Source organism: Rutilus rutilus (assembly GCF_951802725.1).
Source record: "Rutilus rutilus genome assembly, chromosome: 1".
NCBI lineage: Eukaryota > Metazoa > Chordata > Actinopteri > Cypriniformes > Leuciscidae > Rutilus > Rutilus rutilus.
This window is the reverse complement of record NC_140209.1, coordinates 50,790,135-50,813,411: the sequence shown is the minus strand read 5'-3', so window position 1 is coordinate 50,813,411 and position 23,277 is coordinate 50,790,135. Positions and strand designations below refer to the sequence as shown.

The window sequence follows — 23,277 nt, the reverse complement described above, 5'->3', positions numbered from 1 at the left end:
ATGTGCTGTGTCTTCATGTCTTTTGTTTTTAATGACTCATTGTTCTGATTGCTAAATTACAGAATTCTAATTGACCTTTTATGTTTTGCTAGAACAAAGTGTACTGGAATGAGATCAGAAGGGGTGCAATGCGGTTTCCTCTTTTTAGAGACATTCTTGTAGTTTAAGAGCCTCCACTCAATTTATTTTTAAACGATTGCGGTTCTTTAGGCAATAAATTATGTAGAAGAAAATATTATCTTTTTCCCATACATTTCATATGCTCAGCAGCAGTGTCTTGGTTCAAAATGCAAAACTGATGCAAACAAATGGCATAACTGCAGTCATCAGTTTTAAAAGTATTAACCTATACCGTGTGTGAGAAATGTGAAATAAGACGTACGTTTTTCCTTACAAAAAGAACTGGCAAGTTCTGTAAATGTAAAAAACAAACTAAAGTTTAGTACCCTACTAAATGGTATCCATATTTGTGTACTGTGGTGCTCCAATGAACTTCAAAGAGCACAATGGCACCTTTCCTGGCTACAATGGTACTTAAAATGTGCTGGGTACTGAACTATGTCTAAACTATATATAGCTATACTATAACTATATGTACTGAAGTACAAACCAAGGCAGTGCCGTGGTGTATTTTGTTCGGGTTTTTTGTTTGTTTTGTTTTGTGGCTCAAAAAAAGGTACTGAATTATCACAATTTTTGACCTTGATACTTCAAGGGACTGAAAATAAATGGTACTTTACTGTTATCATGTACTTACCTCAAAAAAGCGCAATGAATTAATAAATATTTCATAATGAAAGGAAAACAGTGATGTAACATGGTTTTAGACTTAGAGCTGCATTGTGTTTGTTATTACAGCCCGTGGGTTCACACAAACGAAAGCGCGCAGAAATGAATTTCTCATTCGTCACGTCACTGACTGAACTGCCCACTTGCGCGCGTCTCCTCCTCTGACGCACAAGAGGATATGACGAACTTACGAGCCCCACAATTCCCCGCGCAGATCCGCTTTCCCTTCCTTGAGAGTTAAGATGGCGGACCGGCGGCGACGGAGACGGCGCGCCTCTCAGGACAGCGAGGAGGAGGACGAGTCCGCCTCGGGCTCCGAGAGCGGGAGATCCTCCTCGGCCAGCCGGAAGCCCCGCGGAAGAGATCCCGAGCCGGTCGAAGTGCCAGTGGAGCGCGTCGTCACCAAAAGAGACGATGAGTCGGAGTGTGTGAGTGTGTGGCTATAAATCTGCTTTTATAATCAGGGCCGATCTGAGTGTGTGCGGGCTATAGTGTTTCTATCGCTCTAAACACTTTTAAATGTGGGTGAAGACGTGATATAAACGTAGACGCTTCATGAGGTGGGGTTTTCGTCTCCAGCCCTTGATGTAACGTTAGATGTTCAAGTGTGTAACAGTCGCCTATTCCTAGTGATTTTTTACAGGGGTCCTGTGCAATTTCTGATGTGTCTGTGGTTCTGTTTAAATGTAAATTGAGTGCTGATCTCTTTTGACCTTAAAATGACTAGCATTCCATCATTTAACCCAGTGGTTCTCCATCCTGGCCCCGGAGGTTCCCTTGCCCTGCATGTTTTAGATGTCTCTCCTCTATCGTATACCCCTAACTTAACTCATCAGCTCAGTAGGCTCACTAAACAGGCTCCCTAAACTGAACTGGGTGTGTCAGGTTAAGGAGACCCCTGAGATGTCTAGGACCTCCAGGAGCAGGCCTGAGAAACACTGATCTAACCTGATACTTACTACTTGTGTGCAGGGGCGTCAGTTTGTGTTGAAAAGTGGTGGGGACAAAAATTCAGATGAAAAAACATTAGAGCAGGACGGGAAAAATATTGAATAACGGCGCATCAAAAATGGGCATAGCGTAGGCCAGTAACAACACGAAAAAACTCAGCAAGCATAAAGCCCTCAACAATGTCGACTGTACATGTAACAGTCCCTGCAACACCAGCTCAACTGAACAGTGCCAAAGCACCATACTGTAGAAAACAGCAGCGCGTCAATGATTACAATGAAATTCATTACATATGTAAAAGAAAACACACCATAAGCATACAACGCAACATATCTGCATCAAATAACACCAGATACAAATAAAATTAAAACAATGTGGGATTTGCAACCCACATAGAATGCAGTGCAGTTAGAGAACCAAATCCACAAAATGTGAAATCCTCCTCTGCCATCACACATCGCAGCGTAACCAATATAAAGTGCCGTGATAAATACTGTCATTATGTATGCCACAAAAAAACAGATCCGATTCTCTGAACTCTGATCGTTATAAAGGTGTTTAAACAACAAAACACTTCCACTTGCATATATTTGACAATCGAAATATCAGATATGTCATGCCATAGCTAACAAATTTGTGAGTATTTTGAATAAAAAATGGAAAATGACATCATTCATTCAGCGCTGTTGCTGCTGCGGTGTGTCACGTGAAAAACAATGATGCGTCAGCGTCACCATGGCAACCACAAAGTGACAAGTTCTAAATAACGGTCCCTTGAAAAACTCACTTTTAAATTTACGTGTGAAAGGCAGTAGCCTAATTTACAGCAACCCAAACTGCACGATGTCCAAGAGGAAGAAGGGAGGAGACATTAGAAACTACTTTAGCAAACAGCGCTGTACTGTAAGTGATGATCTTATTATGGAGGCCTACTGTAAAATCCAGCAATAAGAAAGAGGCACTTACCTTAATATGTTTGCAAAACTAGCTATTCTAGCTGGCTAGCTAGTTAATCAGTCCATCTGATTAACCGTCAACGTTACATTATGATTTAACAGCCTGCTGATTACCTCTATTATCTAATGAACAATAACAGTTTTCCTGCACCTGTTGTAGACTGTTGCTTAGCTGTAGTTAATAGTGTAGCCTACTGTAAGGATTAGGTCTCGGGTTAACATTTTTTCATAATTTTGCATATCAGCAGCAGCCAGTTGCAATTCCAGGAGCTGATGGAGAGCAGGAGAAAAAGCCAGAGAGTTTAGAGGTGAGATTAAGGCGAAACACTACTGGTGAATAGGGTAAAAAATTTAAATAGCAGATATCATCATGAAACTTTCCCAGTTGATTCCCTACATTAAGATGAGAAAAAAATGTAGGCTATTACAAGTTTTTTGTAATTTAATATTTAAATATGCAAATTAGGCAATATCTAAGTAAATATGCGCTAATTTGTATATATTTTAAAAAACAAAATCTGAGTATTGGATAAAGCCAGATTAAAAATTATTTTTTCATTGTGTTCACATATTAGATGGGAAAAAAATTACAGAGGGATTTATGGATATCTACTTTTGTATACTGATTTTCGCCATGTTTTTTGGAATAAATTTTTATATAAATCAGGCTAGGAATAATATATTTACAAATCCCTCGGTAAATGTCTTCATAATATAACTAGGTACAAGACTGAAACGTTTGGTGTGTATAGGTGCTACTGAAGTGGAGATTTCGGACTTGGAGTATGAGGGAAAGGTCATTTTGAGAAAACGGGCTTTAAAGATTTATCATCAGCCAATGAGATGGCGCATTCAGCCTTTTTACTTTCGCGATTGGTTGCTGATAAAAAGGAAATGACCATATTTGGATCCGACAGCATTGTACAGTGAAGAGAGAGCTTTCCAGCGGTGCCTGTGATGACAGAGAGCAGACAGAGATCGCGGATCGGCGGGATGATTTACAACGACAACTTTTGTTGAATTTACGCGAAATCTACAGACGCAAACAGACAAAGTCTAGTAAAATAAAGACCTAAATGTGTATTTCGGACTTTTTTCCACCACAGTCTGAAAGAAGACATGTTATTGAAATATCCAAAAATCTCAAAATTGACCAGTAAAAAAACAAAACATACTGCCGTCTCGCCTTAACATAGTTTAGCAAAAGTAATGTATATTAAGATTTTATTTTATCAATTTAAAAAGTGGATCTTACACTTTAAAAGTATTTGACAATTAAAAAAAAATTAAGATGTTGCAGACATTGTAGACTGTTGCTTGCTGTTATGATGAGGCAAGGATGAAGCGGAGACAGAATCCATATGCAAGCATACTTTAATAGAACAAAAAGAACACGGAACTCAGGACAGGAAACAGCTACAACGACCGACAAACAACAACTGAAGCACAGAGGTATATATACACAGGCAAAAAGCTAAACAAGATAACAAGGGGGTGTGGTTAATCAAAAACACCTGGGAAGACTAATAAACAAGAAAAACTACAAAGGACTACAAAACATGGCACAGGACAGGAAATAACAAAAGTCCACACACGACAAGGGAAACACAGGACAGGAATCATGACAGTTGCTTAGTTTATGGTGTCTTATTTGGTTGTGGGTTAATATGTCATAATCTCACACCAGCTTCAGCAGCAGACGGTTTCGACTGATGGAGAGCAGGAGAAAGAGCCAGAGAGTTTAGAGGTGAGATTAAAATAGGCTACTTCAGAAAAAAGTTATTTCAACTGTGTTATAACATTTTTACAAAGTGCATCTTACACATTAAAAGTACAAGACATTCATATTTATTGTACAATTACATTTATTTCAATAGGATCTGCAGCAGGCAGTGGTTGGTGTTAGGGCTGATGTCAGGGAGAAAGGGCCAAATCCGAACAATGAGGATGAGGAATCCGAGCATGAAGGCACTGTAGATGAGGAACAAGTAGAATCTGAGGCACAGCAAAATTACCCTTTGACTGAGCCACATCACCCTCATCCCAAGTTTATTGAGGTGCAGAAGTTGGCCAACAAGACGCTTCGATTTCAGAAGAGCTGGTTCAATGATTTCCCTTGGTTACACTACTGTCCTAGACTGAAAGGAGTTTTGTGCTTTTATTGCACCAAGGCCTTTTCAAAGCAAACATCTTCACTAGCCAAAAATACAGAGCCAACATTTATTTTGACAGGCTTTAGGAACTGGAAACGGGCTGTGGAGGGTTTTGAGCGACACTCAAGCAGTAAAACACACAACATTGCAGTGACTACGCACATTTATGAGCCAAAATCAATTAATGCCCAACTGTCCAGTGTTTTGGCAACTGCACAAGAGGAGGCCAGGTCAAACTTACTAAAAATATTAAGCTCTGTTAAGTACTTGGCCCAACAAGGCCTAGCTTTAAGAGGGCATGGAAATGAAGAGGGGAACTTCCACTACCTTCTCCTTCTTAAGGCAGAGGATGATCCTGCCCTTGGACACTGGTTAAAACGGAACCACAGCTACACCAGCCCTGTCGTTCAAAACGAAATGCTAAGTTTAATGAGCAATACCATCATTCGCAACATTGCAGAGGAAATCCTGGCTTTACCAGTGGTCCAATATTCAGTAATAGTTGATGGAACACAGGACGTAAGTGGCACAGAGCAGGAGTCCATCTGTCTCCGCTACGTTGATTCCGACTTGGAACCACGAGAGGAATTCATTGGCCTCTACGAAACTTCTTCCACCACAGGTGAGCAAATTTCTAAGATTGTCTCTGATGTGCTACTACGTCTGAACCTACCCCTTTCAGGACTGCGTGGCCAGACCTATGATGGAGCAGCCAATATGTCAGGACATCTGTCGGGAGTACAGGCTCACATCAGAAAAGAACAGCCACTTGCTATTTATGTTCACTGTGGGCCTCACTGCGTCAACCTGGTCACGCAAGCAGCTTGCTCAACCACACCGATTGTGAGGGATGCATTGCAGTGGACCCATGAGTTGGGGTGCTTGTTTGGACAATCAGGCAAATTTAAGACCATTTTCAAGTCTGTTGCAAAGTCCACAAGTGGTTCCTACATCACACTCAAACCTTTGTGCCCAACACGATGGACAGTGCGCACCCCAGCCATTGACGCCATCCTTGGTCAATATGAGGCAGTCTTGGCTGCATTGGAAGAGATGGCTTCGTCCAACACATCCGACACAGCTTCTAGAGCTAATGGCCTTCATGAGCGGTTCCAAAAGGGCACCACAGTCCTTGGCCTGTTTCTGGCAAAAGAGGTGATGATGGGGTTAGAGGGCCTGAACACTTCACTGCAGGGGAGAGGGAAAACAGTTGGAGGCATGTTAAGTGCAGTTGACTGTGTGAAAAAACACTTTCAGAGCCAACGAACCGAAGAAGCATTCATCACAGTCTACACCAGTGCAACTGATCTGGTTACATCTTTGGACATCGAACCAATAAAGATGCCACATTCACGAAAGCCACAGAGGAGACATGCTGGCCCAGCTGAGCCCTACATTCCATCCACAGATCAGGAGTACTACCGTGTAGAGTTCTTCCAAGTCCTTGACCTTGTAACAACACAGCTGACAAAGCGGTTTGAACAGGAAGGGCTACAGCACCTGGTCAAGCTGGAGAAAGTCCTACTCACTGGTCAAGTTGATGACGTGGTTGACCTGTATCCAGAGCTGCAGTTCCAGTCCCTAAAGGTGCAGCTGGCCATGTTCACTGCCAATTACACCTACAAAACCTGCTCAGAAGTGACAGAAATCATGAGGAACATGGTTCCCGAGGTCCGTGGTCTCTTCAGTCAAGTTGAGGCACTTCTGTGTTTGTTGCTCGTTGTTCCTGCCTCATCTGCTGAAGCAGAGAGAAGCTTCAGTGCCTTGAGACGCCTTAAGACCTGGCTGCGCTCTTCAATGTCACAAACCCGACTCAACAGTGTGGCTGTTTGTCATGTTCACAGAGAGAGAATGTATAACTTGGACAAGAAGAAACTGTGTCAAGAATTTGTTCAAGTTACTGATCGGCGCATGCATGTTTTTGGGTCATTTTAGGATCAGTAATAGTTTATTTTGTTTAAGTTACTTTTTTTGGACAATGTACATTGTTTCTTTCTGTATCTAAACTGCATTGCATGTTTTATTTTGTGCAAATAAACCTTTAACATTTCTTGGTTCGCTTGATTTTTCAGAACATTTTAACCAAATGCTTTCAAAAAGTGGTGGGGACAAAATCAGCCATTTCAAAAAGTGGTGGGGACATGTCCCCAGCGTCCCCAGTGTAAATGACACCTATGCTTGTGTGTAATGGCAAATACATCTGGTGGGCTTGAAGATGCTGCATAAGACATTTTAGGTTTTCGATAAGCAAACCGGATGACATTTGAGAATCCTAGATATTTGTCTTCTGATCTGGTCTGTCACTCTGACTGTGCCGTTCCGCAATGAGAAGAGAAAGATCTGCTGACCATAAAGAGGAAGTTCAGCATTGTTTTTAAACGGGATGTTATGAACTATCAAGTTTGCACTTGTTGTTCGTTCTTGGGTTGGAGATGTAGACCAGTTTTGTTGATTTTGTTGATTTAAGTGTGCTTTGTTTGGCTGGATATTTGATTCTGATCTCTTTCTATTAAGGAAAGTGAAGATGGCGTTGGTGAAGGTGAGTGTATATCTTTCACTTTTTTTTTTTTCTTTTTTTTTTGTGTGACCACAAGCTGGCAAGTATCTGCCTTCAAATTATGCCTTTAGTCCAATAGGATCATGAACTGCTACCACTTTAGTCTGGATCTGTGATTTCATGTTATTAACTGTCACTCTTGATGACTAGTTCTCTAGTCATATGTTATTTGCTCTCAGAAATGAACAGACTTGCTGAAATGGCTGACTTCTTTTCTTCAGCAGTGCTATCAGACTATGACAGTGCTGATCTGGAGGAGAATGGATCGCACACGGAGGTAAGTCTCTATGGCAACACAGTTTAGGGGGGGACTCAATCAGTTCTGTGAAAGACAATGCGGCGATGAATCCGTACAGATCCAGACTGGGCTGTCGGACTGCTTGCTGGGGTGTGTGTGTGTGTGTGTGTGTGTGTGTGGGGGGGGGTACAGAATGTCTCCATTACAGGCAATCTGTTTTTATGCTCAGTCGCTGTGAGAGAGCACTACCCTTTCTTTGAGGAGAATTTGGATTTGAGAGTGTGATTTGTGGTTTAATTTAGTCGTTTTAAATGTGAAGCTTGAAATGGACCTGCCTAATGTATGATTTAGAAAGAACTGATTTCGAAGAGACTCGGCTGGGGAGATTTTCGTAAGCATTAAATGTGGTTTGCTCCTCTCTCGGGACATTATGAGTGCTGCCAATGTCGAACCCCATGCTGTTAGTGCATCTGTAGTCCTCTTCTAATTTTAGTAGACCTTGTATGATGCACCATCCACACGTTTTGCTACTCTTCCTCCTTATGCAAGTAGCATTTCGATGATTGCAGGACTTGTCATCAGGCAATTTAGGCATATTAGAGAGCGCTCGGGTTCATTGGTTGTGAGGTGGTGGCACCTGCCGAGTGGACTTGGATGGGGTTGTAGATCTCAGCTCATCGGGGTCAGTCTGGGCTGTCTTGGATGCTGATGTTCGCTCCACTTTGTTTGGTGTCCTAGCAACCCGATCGTTCAGACCTACGTAAAGCTGGCTTTCATTCACTGCAGACTAACACAAGACTGCTCACGGTTTCAGAACGCTGTGTTTAGGAGAGATTTCAAAACTGGAACAACCATGAAAAATGTGTTTTTATTTATTCTTTTAAGTTAGGAATGATTTTGTTTTGTAATAACATACGATATACCATGTCTTGTGGTGCAGATACTATATAAATAGTGAAAATAAACGCATGAGATCAAGAACGTTTTGTTTGTGAAGTATTTAATTTACAAAACTATATATATATATATATATATATATATATATAAAAAATCTCTGAAAATGTATATCTGATTCAGTGAAATCAATTGATAGTATTTCTCAAAAAATAGGATTTAGCTTTAATTTTATATATTTAAGTTTTTGTATTTTTCTTATGTGCTTTTGTCACTTCTATTTAGTTTTTTATTCCAGTTTTAGTAATATTGGTACTTTTAAATGCATCATTATATTCAATTTTCATATTTCTAATTTAGTTTTAGTTCTAATTTAGTTTATATTTATATTTTATTTCAGCCTTGTTCAGTTAACAAAACCATTTTAAATAGGTTTTCGTTTTTCTAATTCTTCTGTTATACTTTATTTTAAGGTTTCGCTTGTTACAGTGTAATTGCACTGAGTACAGAGTAATATTAATTGTCAATGTGTTCTATAGGGTTAGTTGTTTGTAATTATGCATAATTTACTGTTGTTTCTCTTGCAAGTACATGTAACGTGTAACAAGCACACTGTGAAATAAAGTGTTACCATTTGTTCTTGTAGTTTTATAGCTTTGTGGTTCTAAAATTTGTGAGTGTACTTTAATGGAGATTGATGTGCAGTGTGAGTATTTTGGTTTGTCTTTCCTGACCTGGGAATCTGCTGTTATTTGGCATTTGTGTTCCTCTCAGGGAGGAGAGGATGAGGAGGAAGGAGAGCATTTTAGTGACGACGAAGCCTCACGTCCTGCTGCCGAACCGAAGCCCGCTGCGGATGCCCCGACAGAAGAGCTTGTTGAAGCGGAGGAGAGAGAAGAAGGGGTCAAGGAAGTTAAAACAGACGACAAGGAGAATCTAGCCGGGGAGCGACAGAGTGGGGATGGACAGGTATGGTAGAACAGAACGTTGCATTTTTTTTTTTTTATAAACTATATAGGATGAAGCAATATCGTTTGTTAATAATATACAGTAGCCTAGCGAAGGACACAGAGTGAGCTGCTGCGGGGAAAGTGCACGATCCAATTGGTCCTAAACATGAAACATGCTTTATATCAAGGCCTTCAAAATAACTCATATAGTTAATGTGTATAGTTTAACGCGGCTTGCCCAGTCAGATTCTCTGACAAATACATGTGCTATGCATTTGAGATGTTTTCCTCAGTGCATAACTTGCATTTCACCAGGTTCTCCATCTTTAAATGTTAAAGTCTCCACTAAACTTCACAGACTTTAGTGAACGAGCGCCATATTTGTTTAGACAAATTAATACAAATAAATGTAATAAATCAAATAAATAAATGTGCCATATGTAGAATTGCAAACCTACAAGTAAGTGTATTTTTATGACAGCAGTAACTAATGTAATGGGATAATGAAATCTAGGCTAATGTAATAAGCTCAGATGAGTGAATGTATTCCTCTTACCTGTTAACATTTAGTCTGTGTGTTTGGTTTTAGTTTAGTGATTCTAACTTCTGCTTTAAAATGTATTGTTTTTTTTAGATTGTAATGTTGTTACAATAGAATGTAATGTGATTTTAATCCTTTTTTGCACATATAGCATAGCATAGATGATTACATTCACTATATTTGCTTTTATAGCCTTCAATATAAACTTTGTTTGTAGGACAATATTGGGCAGAATGTCATCACTTTTTATTTAATTTTTTTAAATGCAGTTTATTTATTTTTTATCCGAATACTAGAATAGGAGAATATTAGGGGTGTAACAATATATCGTGTCACAATTTAAAAGCAATACAAAAATGCAACAATATGTACCGTAGATAGTGAGAAAATGAAAATCAATGTGTGGGAAACAATTCAAGTTTACAGAGTTTTACTCTGTACTACATTAAACTACTATATATAATGTAGAATAATGCAATGCAGGAATATTTGTGGAATGCCAAATGTCTTATGTTACCTGTAAAAAGTGGCCTATATTATTTTAAATATATCTAGTCAGTGGCGTAGTGCAAGCATTTTCGTCTACAACAATTCTGTATTTTCAGCTTCAGAATCATGAATATTTTTATTCTGGTGTCACTATTGTCCTGTGCATTGGGTTTCCATCACCAAGTTCAAGCCTATTCATTTCCACCCCCAATGTAATACCAAATTTAGCATTTTAATCAGCTGTAACAAATATTTTTTAACCGTTTACCATAATGTCTTGGAGTGTTGCAATAATATTGTATCGTGAGTTCAGTATCGTGATATGTGTCGAATCATGACATGAGAGTATCGTTACACCCCTTGAGAATATATAGAGATATATATACCGTATATCAACCACAATAATACAGAGAGATGTTTTTTTGGCCATGTTGTCCAGCCCTATCTTTTCCTAAGCTAAATTTCTGGCAGGGTTCAAGTGGCAGGAATGACATTTAAACTCTCTGTATTAGCAAGAACCTTTAGTTTGAAACAAATAACTAAAACAGGACCAAGACGATGCTAAATCACACTGCCACACTGATGTTCTTAATTGTAAATTATTTTTAAGCCAGTACTTAAGTTAAGACTCCTAAATGATTACAGGAAAGCACAGAAGACCCTGAGAATAAATCGGGAAGTAAAGGCCAGAAGCTGGATGATGATGAGGACAGGAAAAATCCAGCCTACATCCCCCGAAAAGGCCTTTTCTTTGAGCATGACGTGAGAGGCCAGGCTACAGAGGAGGAGAGGTGAGAGACCAGATGGATTATCTTTCAGGGAAAATATATCTTTGCTACTATAAAATCATATTTTAATGAATGGAGTTAGTTTAAGATGTTTCAAATGTTGAATCTGATGCAAATGGTTGGTAATTCTCTCTTTTTCTATGCACCCATCTGTCACCAGGCCTAAAGGCAGACACAGGAAGTTGTGGAAGGACGAGGGCCGATGGGAACACGACAAGTTCCGTGAAGAGGAACAGGCGCCGAAATCCCGCGAAGAGCTTATCGCTCTTTACGGTTATGACATCCGTAACGGCTCAGGGCAGAGTGATGGACGATCTTACCGCTCCCGAAAACCCAGGTGAGGTCATGTTTATGTCTTTGCCATGTGGTATTTGGTGGTAACATTTTATATATATAAAATATTTGTTCATATATAAATATATATAAAATATTTTTTTATTTTTTTATTAAACAGTGGTTTCCTGAACAAATTGTGTATCTGTCTTTAAATTAATTCAGTTATAATGAAAAGTTTCTTAAGGATAAAAAAATTATCTCTGCTAATGCTGTAAACTATATGCTCCCTATATAGTTTACAGCATTAGCAGAGATAATTGATCTTATTTACCTCAGTTGCTATTTATTTTTAGATAAATTCAACATTCTAACAAATTATATGCAAACATGTAAACTGAACATTTCAACATTTCAACAGCAGTTCAACTTCTAAACTTAATTATGTTTTTACTCAAATTCTTTGTTGAAATATAATCATTTAAACACTGGCTGTCATTTTAATGACAGAATTTTAAACGTACATTTAATAACAAAGACCTCACTTATAGGTTAAGTAAAATATTATTATTTGGGCTAATATAGTGCATATTTAACGAAAGAGTTCATTATCTATAGCTGAATAACAAGCTGTGGACACTGAATGAGTTGCCAGAGGTTAATATAATGCTACGTGGGATATTGTTTACAAGCTGTTTTACTGATGTCTTTCCGCAGTTGAAACACAGTGATTACACAAGATATAATACGTTTCACTAAGTTGCATTGTATCTTTCAACATGCATTCAGATGTTCATTCATGTTTATTAGGAAGAGATGATCGCGTTCACATGCGCTCCACACGTGCTGCTGCTTAAACTGAGGCGCCTACATAGTGATTGTCATGCTACGTTTAAAAGGCGTCAAAATGGCATTTGTTTGAATTTCGTGATAAAATTTACATGATTTAAAAAATGACATTGTCTCTTATTGTTTGGCTAAAACACTGTATTCGTCTTGTACACATAAGATACGAAAATGACATGAGTGAGGTCAACCTCAACAATGGGCCAGGGCTGGGCAGCAGGGGGCGGGGGGGGGTTTGGTACGACACGAGTATCGCGATGCGTACCTTGGGTGGTGCATTGCGTTTTTTCCGTTCGGTTTGAATATCGTTACACCCCTAATATTTATATACTAATATTTCAATTTTATATACATATCATTTGTACATACAAAGGTCAGTAAGATTTTTTTTTTTTTTAAGTAACTTAATACTTTATCTATTAAGTATGCATTAAATTGGTCAAGTAAAGTGCCAGTAACAATATTAAAAAGTGATCTTTTTAAACTTTCTATTCTGTCCTAAAAAGTATCAGGGTTTTAAAAATAATTAGCACAACTGTTTTCAGCATATTAGAATGATTTCTGAAGCGTCATGTAACATTGAAGAGTAATGGTGCTGAAAATTCAGCTTTGACATCACAGGAGTAAATTACATGTTAAAATATATACAAAAACAGTTGTTTTAAATTTTAATATTTTCACAATATAATTGTTTTTTCATTTCATTGCAGATATGCTGGCTCACCCACTCGGGAGCCTAGGCGCTACCGTGACGGAGAGAAGTCTGTGCGTACAACATGGCAGGGGCCTCCACCTGGCCACCGCAATAGCCCTCAGTCTGTTACCCTACAGTCAGGTCCACCTCCTGCTCCTCCTGCAGCACCCAAACCCTCCGGGCGACCCTCGACTCAACCTCCGCAGCGCAGCTTCCAGGGCAGTCGAGCCTCGTCGGCCCCCCACAGGACAGAAGGTCGAGGATACCCGAAGCCCAGTCTAGACGGCCCGCCACCTCGAGGTGTGCGGCCACAGCCTGTGGAGGGTGAAAGGGGCCCGAGGCTCAGGGGCCGTGGCTCACATGCTGTTCATGCTGACCGTAGCCCAGCCGTGGTGGTGGAGGACATCCGCAGTGAGGAAGAAGAGGAAGAGGGTGAGATTCCAACAGCCACGACCACATACACCGCTCACCACTACAAGACGGAGAGAGAAAGGGTTCCGTCACCACGAAAGCAAGATCCAGGCCCAGCGATGGACGGGGGCAGTGCAGCCGGTCAGGTGCGAGAATCGTCTCCGCCTCAGGAGAGGCAGGTGGAGAAGAAATCGTACTCGCTTGGGCGGAGGGCGACGCGAACGCGAACGTCTGATCTCAGTAAGCAGGCGTCGTTAGATGACTCTTCGCCTACGGTCCAGCAAACCCCAGCGCCAGCGAAGAGCGAGTCGTGGCCAGAGCAAGGTGATGCAGGAACACAAAGTGGACTAACAGGGCTCGACCAGGACCTGGCCCGCCTCAGCCTGGCAGGGCAGAACTGGGCCCAGAGCCCACCCTCCTACCTGCAGGCTGAGATGAGAGGTAATAATTACTTTTTCTATAATTATGTTTTACAACCATTTTTAAGAAGAGTGGTTCTACAATTCCTGCATTTTTGTCCCTAACAGGCATCCGTGGTTCTATGCACATGGCAGGAGGCCCTCCACAGTACGGAAACATGGAGGATATAGTGAGTTGGCTGGTCCATCAATAATTACCTACAAAGACTAAATAGAATTACAAATCCATGTACCATATTTTCTGGAATATAAGTTGCTTTTTTTTTTTACATCTAAAGGTGCTGCAACTTTCATTCCAAAACTTGTAATTTGTGTCAAGTACGCAAAACGTGTGCAAAGCATGTTTCAATGCAAATTAATGTATTTAGGCTGTGTTTAATGAATGCCACTATAGTTAATTCAGTTCTGAATACTGTTCAATTTAAAGGATTTGTTGTGGAGTGAGGGGAACTCACAATTTCTAGTGTTTATAATGTTTGTAAACGTACCACACCGCTGCAAAGTCGCGTTTATCTGCGTCCATTTGGGTTAGGGCATGACCATCACAATACGGAAGAAAAGATCGATCTCGGTTTCCATTTCATCACCACTTTTACACTGATCCTAGATGTTCCTCAGTAAAGGCCAATTCAGCAAATGTGTTTAGCAACAAATTTCAAAGTCATGGAAATGATTTGCACCTAGCTCAATGCACAGCTGAAATGTACAAAGGACATAAATTATAGAGTAGAATATGTTCTAGAATTATGTGGTGTGTCTATAGGGATTCATTCAAATAAAATAAAAATGGACGCTGATTAGAGAGATAAATTACAACCTTGCATTTCATCAATTATTTCTTATTCTCAGGGTGTTGGTGGTGGCCGGGCTAAGCGGTATTCATCACAGCGCCAGAGGCCAGTTCCTGAGCCTGCGCCCATGCACATAGGAGTCATGGAGGGCCATTATTATGATCCCAGTGAGTACAGTGCTCCTTTTGGCCTGTAGAGGGCAGTTCTTAGTTAAATGGGTCACTTGTGTGTCCTAAATTCACCTACTGAATGTAGTAATATTAATTGATTTATTTTTATGATGATCATACATCCAAGATAACTATCATGTCTTCGTGCAGTGTCTTTCCAGGGACCAATCTACACGCATGGGGACAGTCCAGCAGCCCTGCCCCCTCAAGGCATGCTTGTTCAACCTGAAATGCACCTGCCACACCCAACCCACCCTGGACACCCAGGTGAGAGATGTGAACTTCTGCTTAAAGTTGACTCTTTGCTAAATGCGTGTTACTGATCTTATTGGGAACAATTCGTCCATCCATGTTATTTCTTGATAATTTTGACTTAAAGTTAGGGCTGGGCGATAAAACGGTAGCGGTATTTATCAACGATACACCATTGTTGGTAACAATATAAAACATTTTCGATATAGCGTTCGGAATTTTTATTAAAATGCGCGTGCATCGCCCGAAGACCTTAGTTCACATATCGCGTCTAAAAACAAATGGAAAGTGCGGCTGAGCCGCTCTCTCCTTCTTTCCAAAGCGATTGCGCTCCCGAGGCGTCTGTCGTTGCTATGCAACCATGAACTGCGCTCTCCACATCATGTTGACTGAAGGTGCGTTCCATTCGACCGTGATTCGTAAGTGGACTGCAAAGTTAAAGATTGCACGACCACCACAACGTTGCCCAACATCAAATGGCAAACATAATGAAAGCGGAATGAAAACTGCGCTACTCAATATTTTGTGCTTCACGCTCAGTTTGGACCAATGCAGCGCGAGCTGATCTTGATCAAGTGACACGGTTACTACACAGCGCTAAGAGATCCAGTAAAGAAAGCATTTGAATTCGCCACAGAAGTAATAACATCGCTGCAAGATCTAGTGAGAAGCATTAAAATGATCAAACAGCGCTGACGTGGAAACCAGGAGAAACATTGTTCCATGAATGAACTAGTTATAGGCTTTAAGTCCACAGATCAGCAACAGTCACCATGAATTCAATGCAGTAACACTAACTATAACCATGGAAGTTTGGCAGGAATAGTAAAAACCTTTCAAGTACATCACATCTTTTTCCAGCACTTCAAAACTAAAATATTATCATATTTAAATGTTATTTTTAATGTGGTGACCCAAACATTAATTGTTCATCCTTCAAAGATTACCCCCATTTATAAAACTAAAAGTTTCAAGATGTTGGAAAACTCACACTTATTTACAAATAATTTTTCTTTTAATAATTTTTCTTATTTTTTTAAATCAAGAATTTCTCTGGCATTTCTTTCTTTTTGTTGTATCAAAAACGTACCGAACCATGAATTTTGTGAACCATTACACCCCTACTTATTACAGATGTTGATCTACCTCAAAGTTTGCCTTGATTGTTCTACATTTACACTTTTACGTTGCACACATTTTGTAACATTAAGATAAAAGTGTTAAAGAAACTCTCAAACTTAAGATATGAAGATGTTTTACTTTTTGACTGTTAAAACTAATATAGTTTGTTGTTTGCCTTGTCTTAAAAAAAAAAAAGTTATAAAAAAAGTCAATAATTATCGATACTGAACAATATGAAACATTATTTGGTGATCTTTTTTTTTTTTTTGCTATATCGCACAGCCCTTCTTAAAGTCCCCCTGTGGTGAAAATCAAGGTTTTTAATGATGTTTATGTCTATGTGGGGTTTTTAATATGCTTTTAGTCAACACCATTGCAGAGTATTTTCTCTTTAAAACTGCAGTGAACCAAAGACAGCCTCAAAAACACGGTTTGAAATCGCTGGTGTTTCTGACGTCACAGACTACCTTTTAACCAATCACAGCAACATACGGGCGGGCTTTAGCATACCATTAACTATTCTCTGAAGCTGGGGAGTCTCAAGAGAAGCCAGGATATCCCAGTATATTTTTCTGTTGATATGAAAAATCGGATACATTTAGCAATATAGCAGGTGAACTATGTCTTTCTCCACTGACGTTCTGAGTTGTTGAAAGCATTTTTAAGGATGATGATTGTTAGAAGGCAGCTGTCTGACTCTGAGATGGCGAACGGGAACATGGTTTGTGTAACATTAGCAACAAATTATTAGCTGTTTGAAAAGTCAAGCAAAAGGCTAATCAAATGAATTACCGTTATGTCTCTGTTGTAAAGAGCGACACCATTGTGCAGCGTTTACCTCAGTAAGTTGCCCGAGCGAGTCAATCTCTGAACCTGTATGAGTGAGGGGAGGTGGGGCTAATTAGCATATTCATGACATTTTTATTCAAAATGTCAACTTGGTCTTGAAATTACTGACTTCTCTCTGGTGACGTATACCGGACTTCTCAAATAAATTTTCTCTGCTTAAACCCTGCGTCTTTCTTACAATCGACAGCAAGCTCGCATTCAGATCTGCCTTCATCCAAACAACCAACGGATAGAACCAAGTCCATAAATTTTGATTTGTCTGTCTCTGTCATTTATGTATGATTCCTCATTTGTGATGATTTTAATACCCCAAAAGGATTAATATTTATAAGATATTTTGTGAAAATATTATATGATAATTTCAACATTAACATTTTTTTATATTTTCCGTTTCAGGCTTGCATCCGCACCAGTCGGGAGGGCCCATTCCCAACCCGGCTCTTTACGCTGCCCCACCCGTTTCTATGTCACCCGGGCAACCGCCTCCACAGCAGCTGCTACCCCCACCCTTCTACCCTCCACCAGGTGTCATGACCTTTGGGAACACCAACTACCCGTATCCAGCCGGAGCTACGCTACCTCCAATGTACCCCAACCCCCAGGTGAGCCTGTTTGACTATGAGTGTTATTTGCTTCCTGTGATCAGTGCTGGGTGAATTACTTACAAATTGTTGTCCATTACTGAATAAAAATTACATGACAAATTGTAGTAATTAGGGGTGGCACGGTTCACAAAACCCACGGTTCGGTTCGTATCACGGTTTTAGGGTCACGGTTTTCGGTTCTGTACGGTTCATGTTGTTGTTTTTTCTTTTAATCTTTAACACTCCAAAAATTTACTTCAGCATATGATATATAGCTGAATTATCTAATTATTTATTTATTTATTTCATAAATGGGGTGTGTTTGCAAAACGCAGCTTCTCATTTCCCATTCTGAAGTAATATGAGTGAGCAGTCACCCTGAGGAAACTTTCAGTGGCCCTGGAGGTCCATCATCTGTAGAGCTACGTGGGCTGTGTTGGACCGTTATTTGTCAATTTATCCTCGTGTCTCGTCATCATAGGCGGGACATGTCCCCACCATTTTTTGCCAGGGTTGATATTATCTTGCAGCACGGGTGTACCAATACAAATAAATAAAACATTTCCAGTTAACTAGCAAAGTATTTGTTTCATTCGTTTGTTAAATAAGAAGCAATTTAGCGCTGAAATGTGTTTTTTTAATCAAGTGATCAAAGTGCTCGTTGCAGTTGCGATCAGTGGTGCTGATACAGTGTTCTCGTGGCTCGCGCACACACCGCAGCGGCCGCACATTCATCACTCGGACGCGCGCTTCAATCCATTGAGGAGACTCAAGGCTACTCGTTCCGATTAAATAATAAAACAAAATTCATACAAATCGGTCCCTGCTTGATATACAACCGCTGATAAACATAATCGGTTTTGATAAAGAAAAAAATATATACGAGCGCAGATTAGAACTCAGAACCTTTGATACGCTTGGCAAGTTCTGCCACTGGACCATTAGGCTACGTGGAACAGTCGATCTATGTAGCCTATTTATTCACATGAAAAAAACAACATATAGTGTGGAGTAGATCTCATTAAATGTCTAGGTAAACTCAGTGTACTATATAAATCGATTGCTGGACATTGTAATGTAATTCTACATATGTCTGATTTATGATTTAGCATTGTATTAGCACGGGCACGAGGCTACATTGCGCATGCGTCGAACCGTGCAAACCGCGCGACGCACACGCGCACCGAACCGAGACAAGCGAACCGAACGGTTCGGATGTTTTTTCATGTACCGTGCCACCCCTAGTAGTAATCTATTACACATTTTAGGTAATATAATCTGACTACTTTTGGATTGGTTTTAGATTACTTTTAACCTAATTTATCACATAAATTTGAATAGGATAATCTTGTACCATAATACAGTTTTTATGTTTTGCTAAAATACTAAACACCATTCTCTGAACCAAATTCTCAATAGCCTAAACCGATTTGTCGAATAAATCACTCTTTCTGTAAAATCTTAAACAAGTTCAGGCAGTTAGACACCATTTGCAAATCACATTCACTCTTTTTGCAAAACTCTAAATTCTCACTCACTAAAACACATATCTGATATGCACTTGTTGCAAAACGATAAACAGACAGGCAAAAGTTGAACTACTACAACAGTTGTCATCGTTTACACACAACGACTCAAAATAGTTCACACTTATTTCTAATGATGTCATCAAAACAACTGTACAAAGTGTACAGGTGCACTGAATGTTGATAAAAACAATCTGAGAAGAGGATGAGAGCGGGACAGTGTTAATCCAGCACAGCGGAGGGTTTTTCCCCTTTGCCTGGCAAGAGACAGCATTGCCTGTGATATGGACAAAGTCCTCAGGCCGGAGACGTGAAGACGTGATGCTGAGGAAGAATGAATCTCTCGCTGATTTAGATTTTGTAGTTGCACAATTCTTTTGAGTGTACTGTAACATGCTTTTCATTTAGAGTTTATTTATTTTTTTGCTTTGACTTTTGCAGTTGGACTACTGTATTTTTACAGTATGCGAGTGCTGAATATAGACATTCAGTAATATTCAGTACTATACTTGCAGTGCATACAGTATACAATTTATTAACCTTACTACAGTAAGTTGTGATTTACTATACTGTTTTACGAAAGTGCAAAATTTGTTTACTGTTACAATATACTTTTTTCCCTGTAACTGCATGCTTTGGATGTTTGTGTATGTAGTGTCTAGGGAGTGATCTGTAGTGTTTAAATATTGACTGGCTGTGTGTAGGATCTGAAAGCATCATTTGATTTTGAGCGCAGATAAAATGGTTTTGAGGCAATTGTTTTATTTTGCCAGAAGAATCAGATGTTGTTTGAAGATTTGGTTTTGAGAAATGTGTTTTAGCATTTCAGAAAAACTGTAATATATAAAAATACAACGAGACAGAACATTTATTCCATTCTTTATTAACAACATGAGGTGCATTAAACATTATTATGAAACTGGGAGTTGTGAAGGAACTGCAGGGGGTTTGTAAATTGATGTAAATCTTAAAATAAATGAAATCTCAAATGATAAATTAAAATAAAGACAATCAAAATAAAATGCTTTTCTAAAAGTATGAAATATTTTATTTATGCTGTGGTTTCTCAATTGTGTAATTATAGCCGTCTGACTAGAGGCGGTCTGTGTGCCATTTCAAACATAAATATAGACAGACATAAAACTTTTTTTTTTTTTAAGAGAGAGAGGAACAATTAAAATAGAAAAATGATAATTTACTTAAATTTGTGAATATTACATCTATAAAAGTAACTAGTCTTATGATCATTTTAAACCGTAGACTAATTACAGGTATTTTCTTTTGTAATCTGATTACATGTAATCAGTCACCGCCTGTGATACTCATCTAGATTGTTGTGCACCTCTGCATGCTTGACTTCCTCCTGTGCGTCTCTCTCTCTCTCTTCAGGCACAGTCACAGGTCTACGGTGGTGTGACGTACTACGACACGATGCAGCAGCAAGCTCAACCCAAACGCTCGCCGCCGCGACGTTCCTCTCATCCCGTTACAGTCAGACCTCCTCCTCCTGAGGTAACAGCATATTACATTCAGCAAGGAGAGCTCAATCAGGTGATTTCTAATGATGCACATTGCTACCATATTGGTTGCCTGCTGTATGTATTATAGTTTGTTCAGTATTGAATATTTAATTAATGATTATTTACTCTGCTTAGATGACTTAAAATGAATATACGTTTTTCATGCTGTACATTTCAGTCACAAAATACAATTGTGTTTGCTTGCACCAAGATAAACTGCTACTACTACTAACAATTTTATATATGCATGTATGTTTATGGATTAATTACTTAGGGTTGCCAGTTTACATTGCATTTCTGTAGAGTATTATATTAACAGCTGATGTTCCATCCATATCCATCAGGACCAGAGCAGAAATCCCGCTGAGGAAATCCACTCCTAGCTGCCAGGGGGCGAGGAGGCAACGTGTCAGGACCAGCACCGCTTTTGTATAAATTGAATTCATCGTTTAGGTTTTACCTTTTAGTTGTTTTATTATTATTTTTCCGCCTTGCTTAGTTTCACTGTCTTCATCCAAGGTTCTGTTCGCAGGCGGTTCCTTCCTGTTGTACTTCCATTCATAACCGACAAAGTGTTTTACCGTTGTTCAGCTAGAAGTGAAATATGCAGTCTTAAACAGAGAGACATTTTATTTTTCATTAGCTCCTGTATCCCTGATGTCTCTGCTGACAGGCTAATTGAAATTGTACTAGGCGGCTGGACTTTTGAATCGAGTGGTTTAGTTGGTTCTCTTACTTTTTAAATTGCCTTTTGCTCTGTTGTGCGAATGTTTTAATAAAAAATAAATAAAAAAGAGGAGAAAAGCACTACAACAAACTTGAGTATGTGAAAAGATGGACCCGCATTTTTAATTCTGAACCAGCGGTTAAGAGAGTCTGAAATCAGCCAGCGGACATCTGTCGTACACCTTCAAATGCACAAATCCCTTTTCGCATGTTTGTCAGTTTAAGACCGCTGTTATCATTCTGACTGCTTAACTTGCCGTGATGGTGCTAGTCCCACTTCAAACTGGGCCTGAACCCCTCAAACCTCCTCTTTCCCCGTCTGTCTGGCTGTCCCTTGGATCTTTAACATTGTACTGTTGAATTCATTACTGTAATTCTATCGAAGCGAACCGTTGACCTTGCCGGACACTGACCTACTTGACAGTGAAACTCGCTTGATTAGCTTTCTATTGTAAGTGTACATATTAAAGTATATTAAAGCCAGTGGTTTAACGAATAATACTAAGAACTAGTCATTTACGAAATGCTGTCAATATGAACAAAGCAAGCAGGGAAACCTAGCCAAGCCTCTTTGACTTTGCAAATTCATTTTAAATTTTTTGATTCAGTTATTCATCTGTTTTTGTTTTTTTTATAAATAGTTATGTTTGCAATTGTTTGAGGCACACTGTACAGGCATGCATGGTTTTATAGATATATTTCTTTGTGAAAGCAATTCTAGATGGCAACTTTGGCTGTGAGCTGTTATTCTTTGCCCCACCGTGGGAGTGCTATGGATGCATCTTTTTCAATCGTTCCCTTTATGGTTGTTTCCCAAATTAAACCTAACAGTATAACTGAGATCTCGTCGTTCCCAGCGTTGTTTAGACCTGGCTTGTAAAGACTATTAGAAGATGTTGTATTACTTTCTATGCCTTAAAAAGAGTTCATTGGTTTGACATATCTGTTTTTGTTTGATTAGACCTGACAACACTGTGAGGGCTTGTATGTTTCATAGATGTTTGAATAATATTAAGTGTTTCATTTTTTTTTTTCAAATTTGTTTTGTGGAGCAATGTCAGGAGATGAAATTAAACAAGAACTGAATATAACATTCAACTTGTCCTGGCTATTTGGTTTGTTAATCGTGACTTATTTATTTTCTGTAACTCGGGATGCACAATATATTGAATATTCCATATTGGGTTTTTCAGGGTTTAATTTAAGCAGTGTCTGAAATTGTATAATACTTAAATTCACTTGTAGCATTTGAAAATTAGAAACCAATAATTTTTAAATATTACAAGTTAATGTTAATGTATTTGGACAATAATTTTACAATTGTATTATCTGTTTATTTGTTTTGTCCATAATTATCAATGTACATAGTTTTGCTTAAATTGTTCCTTTATGCAGCTTCTGTTACATTCTCCCATCTGATAAATGTCTCCATTTTATATTAAATGTTCAAAGACATTTAAAAATCAAGGTAACGCATTATTTTAGTGTCCTTGTTACATAGTCCTACTCACCATAGTGATAACAGTAAATTATGCATAATTACATGCAACTAACCCTCAACCAAACCCTAATCCTTACTGAGTACATGTAGTTAATTAAAATTACTCCGTACTTAAATATATAATTACAGTGTAACAATGACGCCCTAAAATGAAGAGTAACCAAAATTAAATAATATGAGCAATATTATTAGCGGTATAAAGCATTCTAGTTTGTAAATACAGAGAACGGTGCACCCTGTGTTTGTCTGAGTTGCCGCCTGTGGTTGTGTGCTAAACTCTGACTTTG

General features: G+C 39.1%; 2 protein-coding genes across 4 annotated transcripts; both read left to right on the top strand.

Annotated features, from left to right (window-relative positions):
* Window positions 1-952: 952 nt before the first annotated feature.
* casc3 (casc3 exon junction complex subunit) lies at window positions 953-22,580 on the top strand. 3 transcript variants are annotated; one of them, XM_084402148.1, is made up of 13 exons: window positions 953-1,217; window positions 7,364-7,388; window positions 7,628-7,683; window positions 9,313-9,507; window positions 11,164-11,309; window positions 11,467-11,643; window positions 13,136-13,971; window positions 14,058-14,119; window positions 14,799-14,907; window positions 15,061-15,177; window positions 17,530-17,735; window positions 20,633-20,755; window positions 21,108-22,580. In XM_084402148.1, the coding sequence occupies exons 1-13, from the start codon at window positions 1,032-1,034 to the stop codon at window positions 21,144-21,146; spliced, it is 2,277 nt and encodes a 758-aa protein (XP_084258274.1). In that variant the 5' UTR covers window positions 953-1,031; the 3' UTR covers window positions 21,147-22,580. The 3 variants fall into 3 exon arrangements, with proteins under 3 accessions (XP_084258274.1, XP_084258273.1, XP_084258272.1); XM_084402147.1 differs by having other exon boundaries at window positions 999-1,217; window positions 7,631-7,683; window positions 20,633-20,794; XM_084402146.1 differs by having other exon boundaries at window positions 999-1,217; window positions 20,633-20,794.
* LOC311286123 (zinc finger MYM-type protein 1-like) lies at window positions 4,310-6,893 on the top strand. The gene is made up of 2 exons (XM_084402174.1): window positions 4,310-4,443; window positions 4,574-6,893. Exon 2 carries the CDS (start codon window positions 5,267-5,269, stop codon window positions 6,782-6,784), a length of 1,518 nt encoding a protein of 505 aa, XP_084258300.1. The 5' UTR covers window positions 4,310-4,443; window positions 4,574-5,266; the 3' UTR covers window positions 6,785-6,893.
* Window positions 22,581-23,277: the final 697 nt, after the last annotated feature.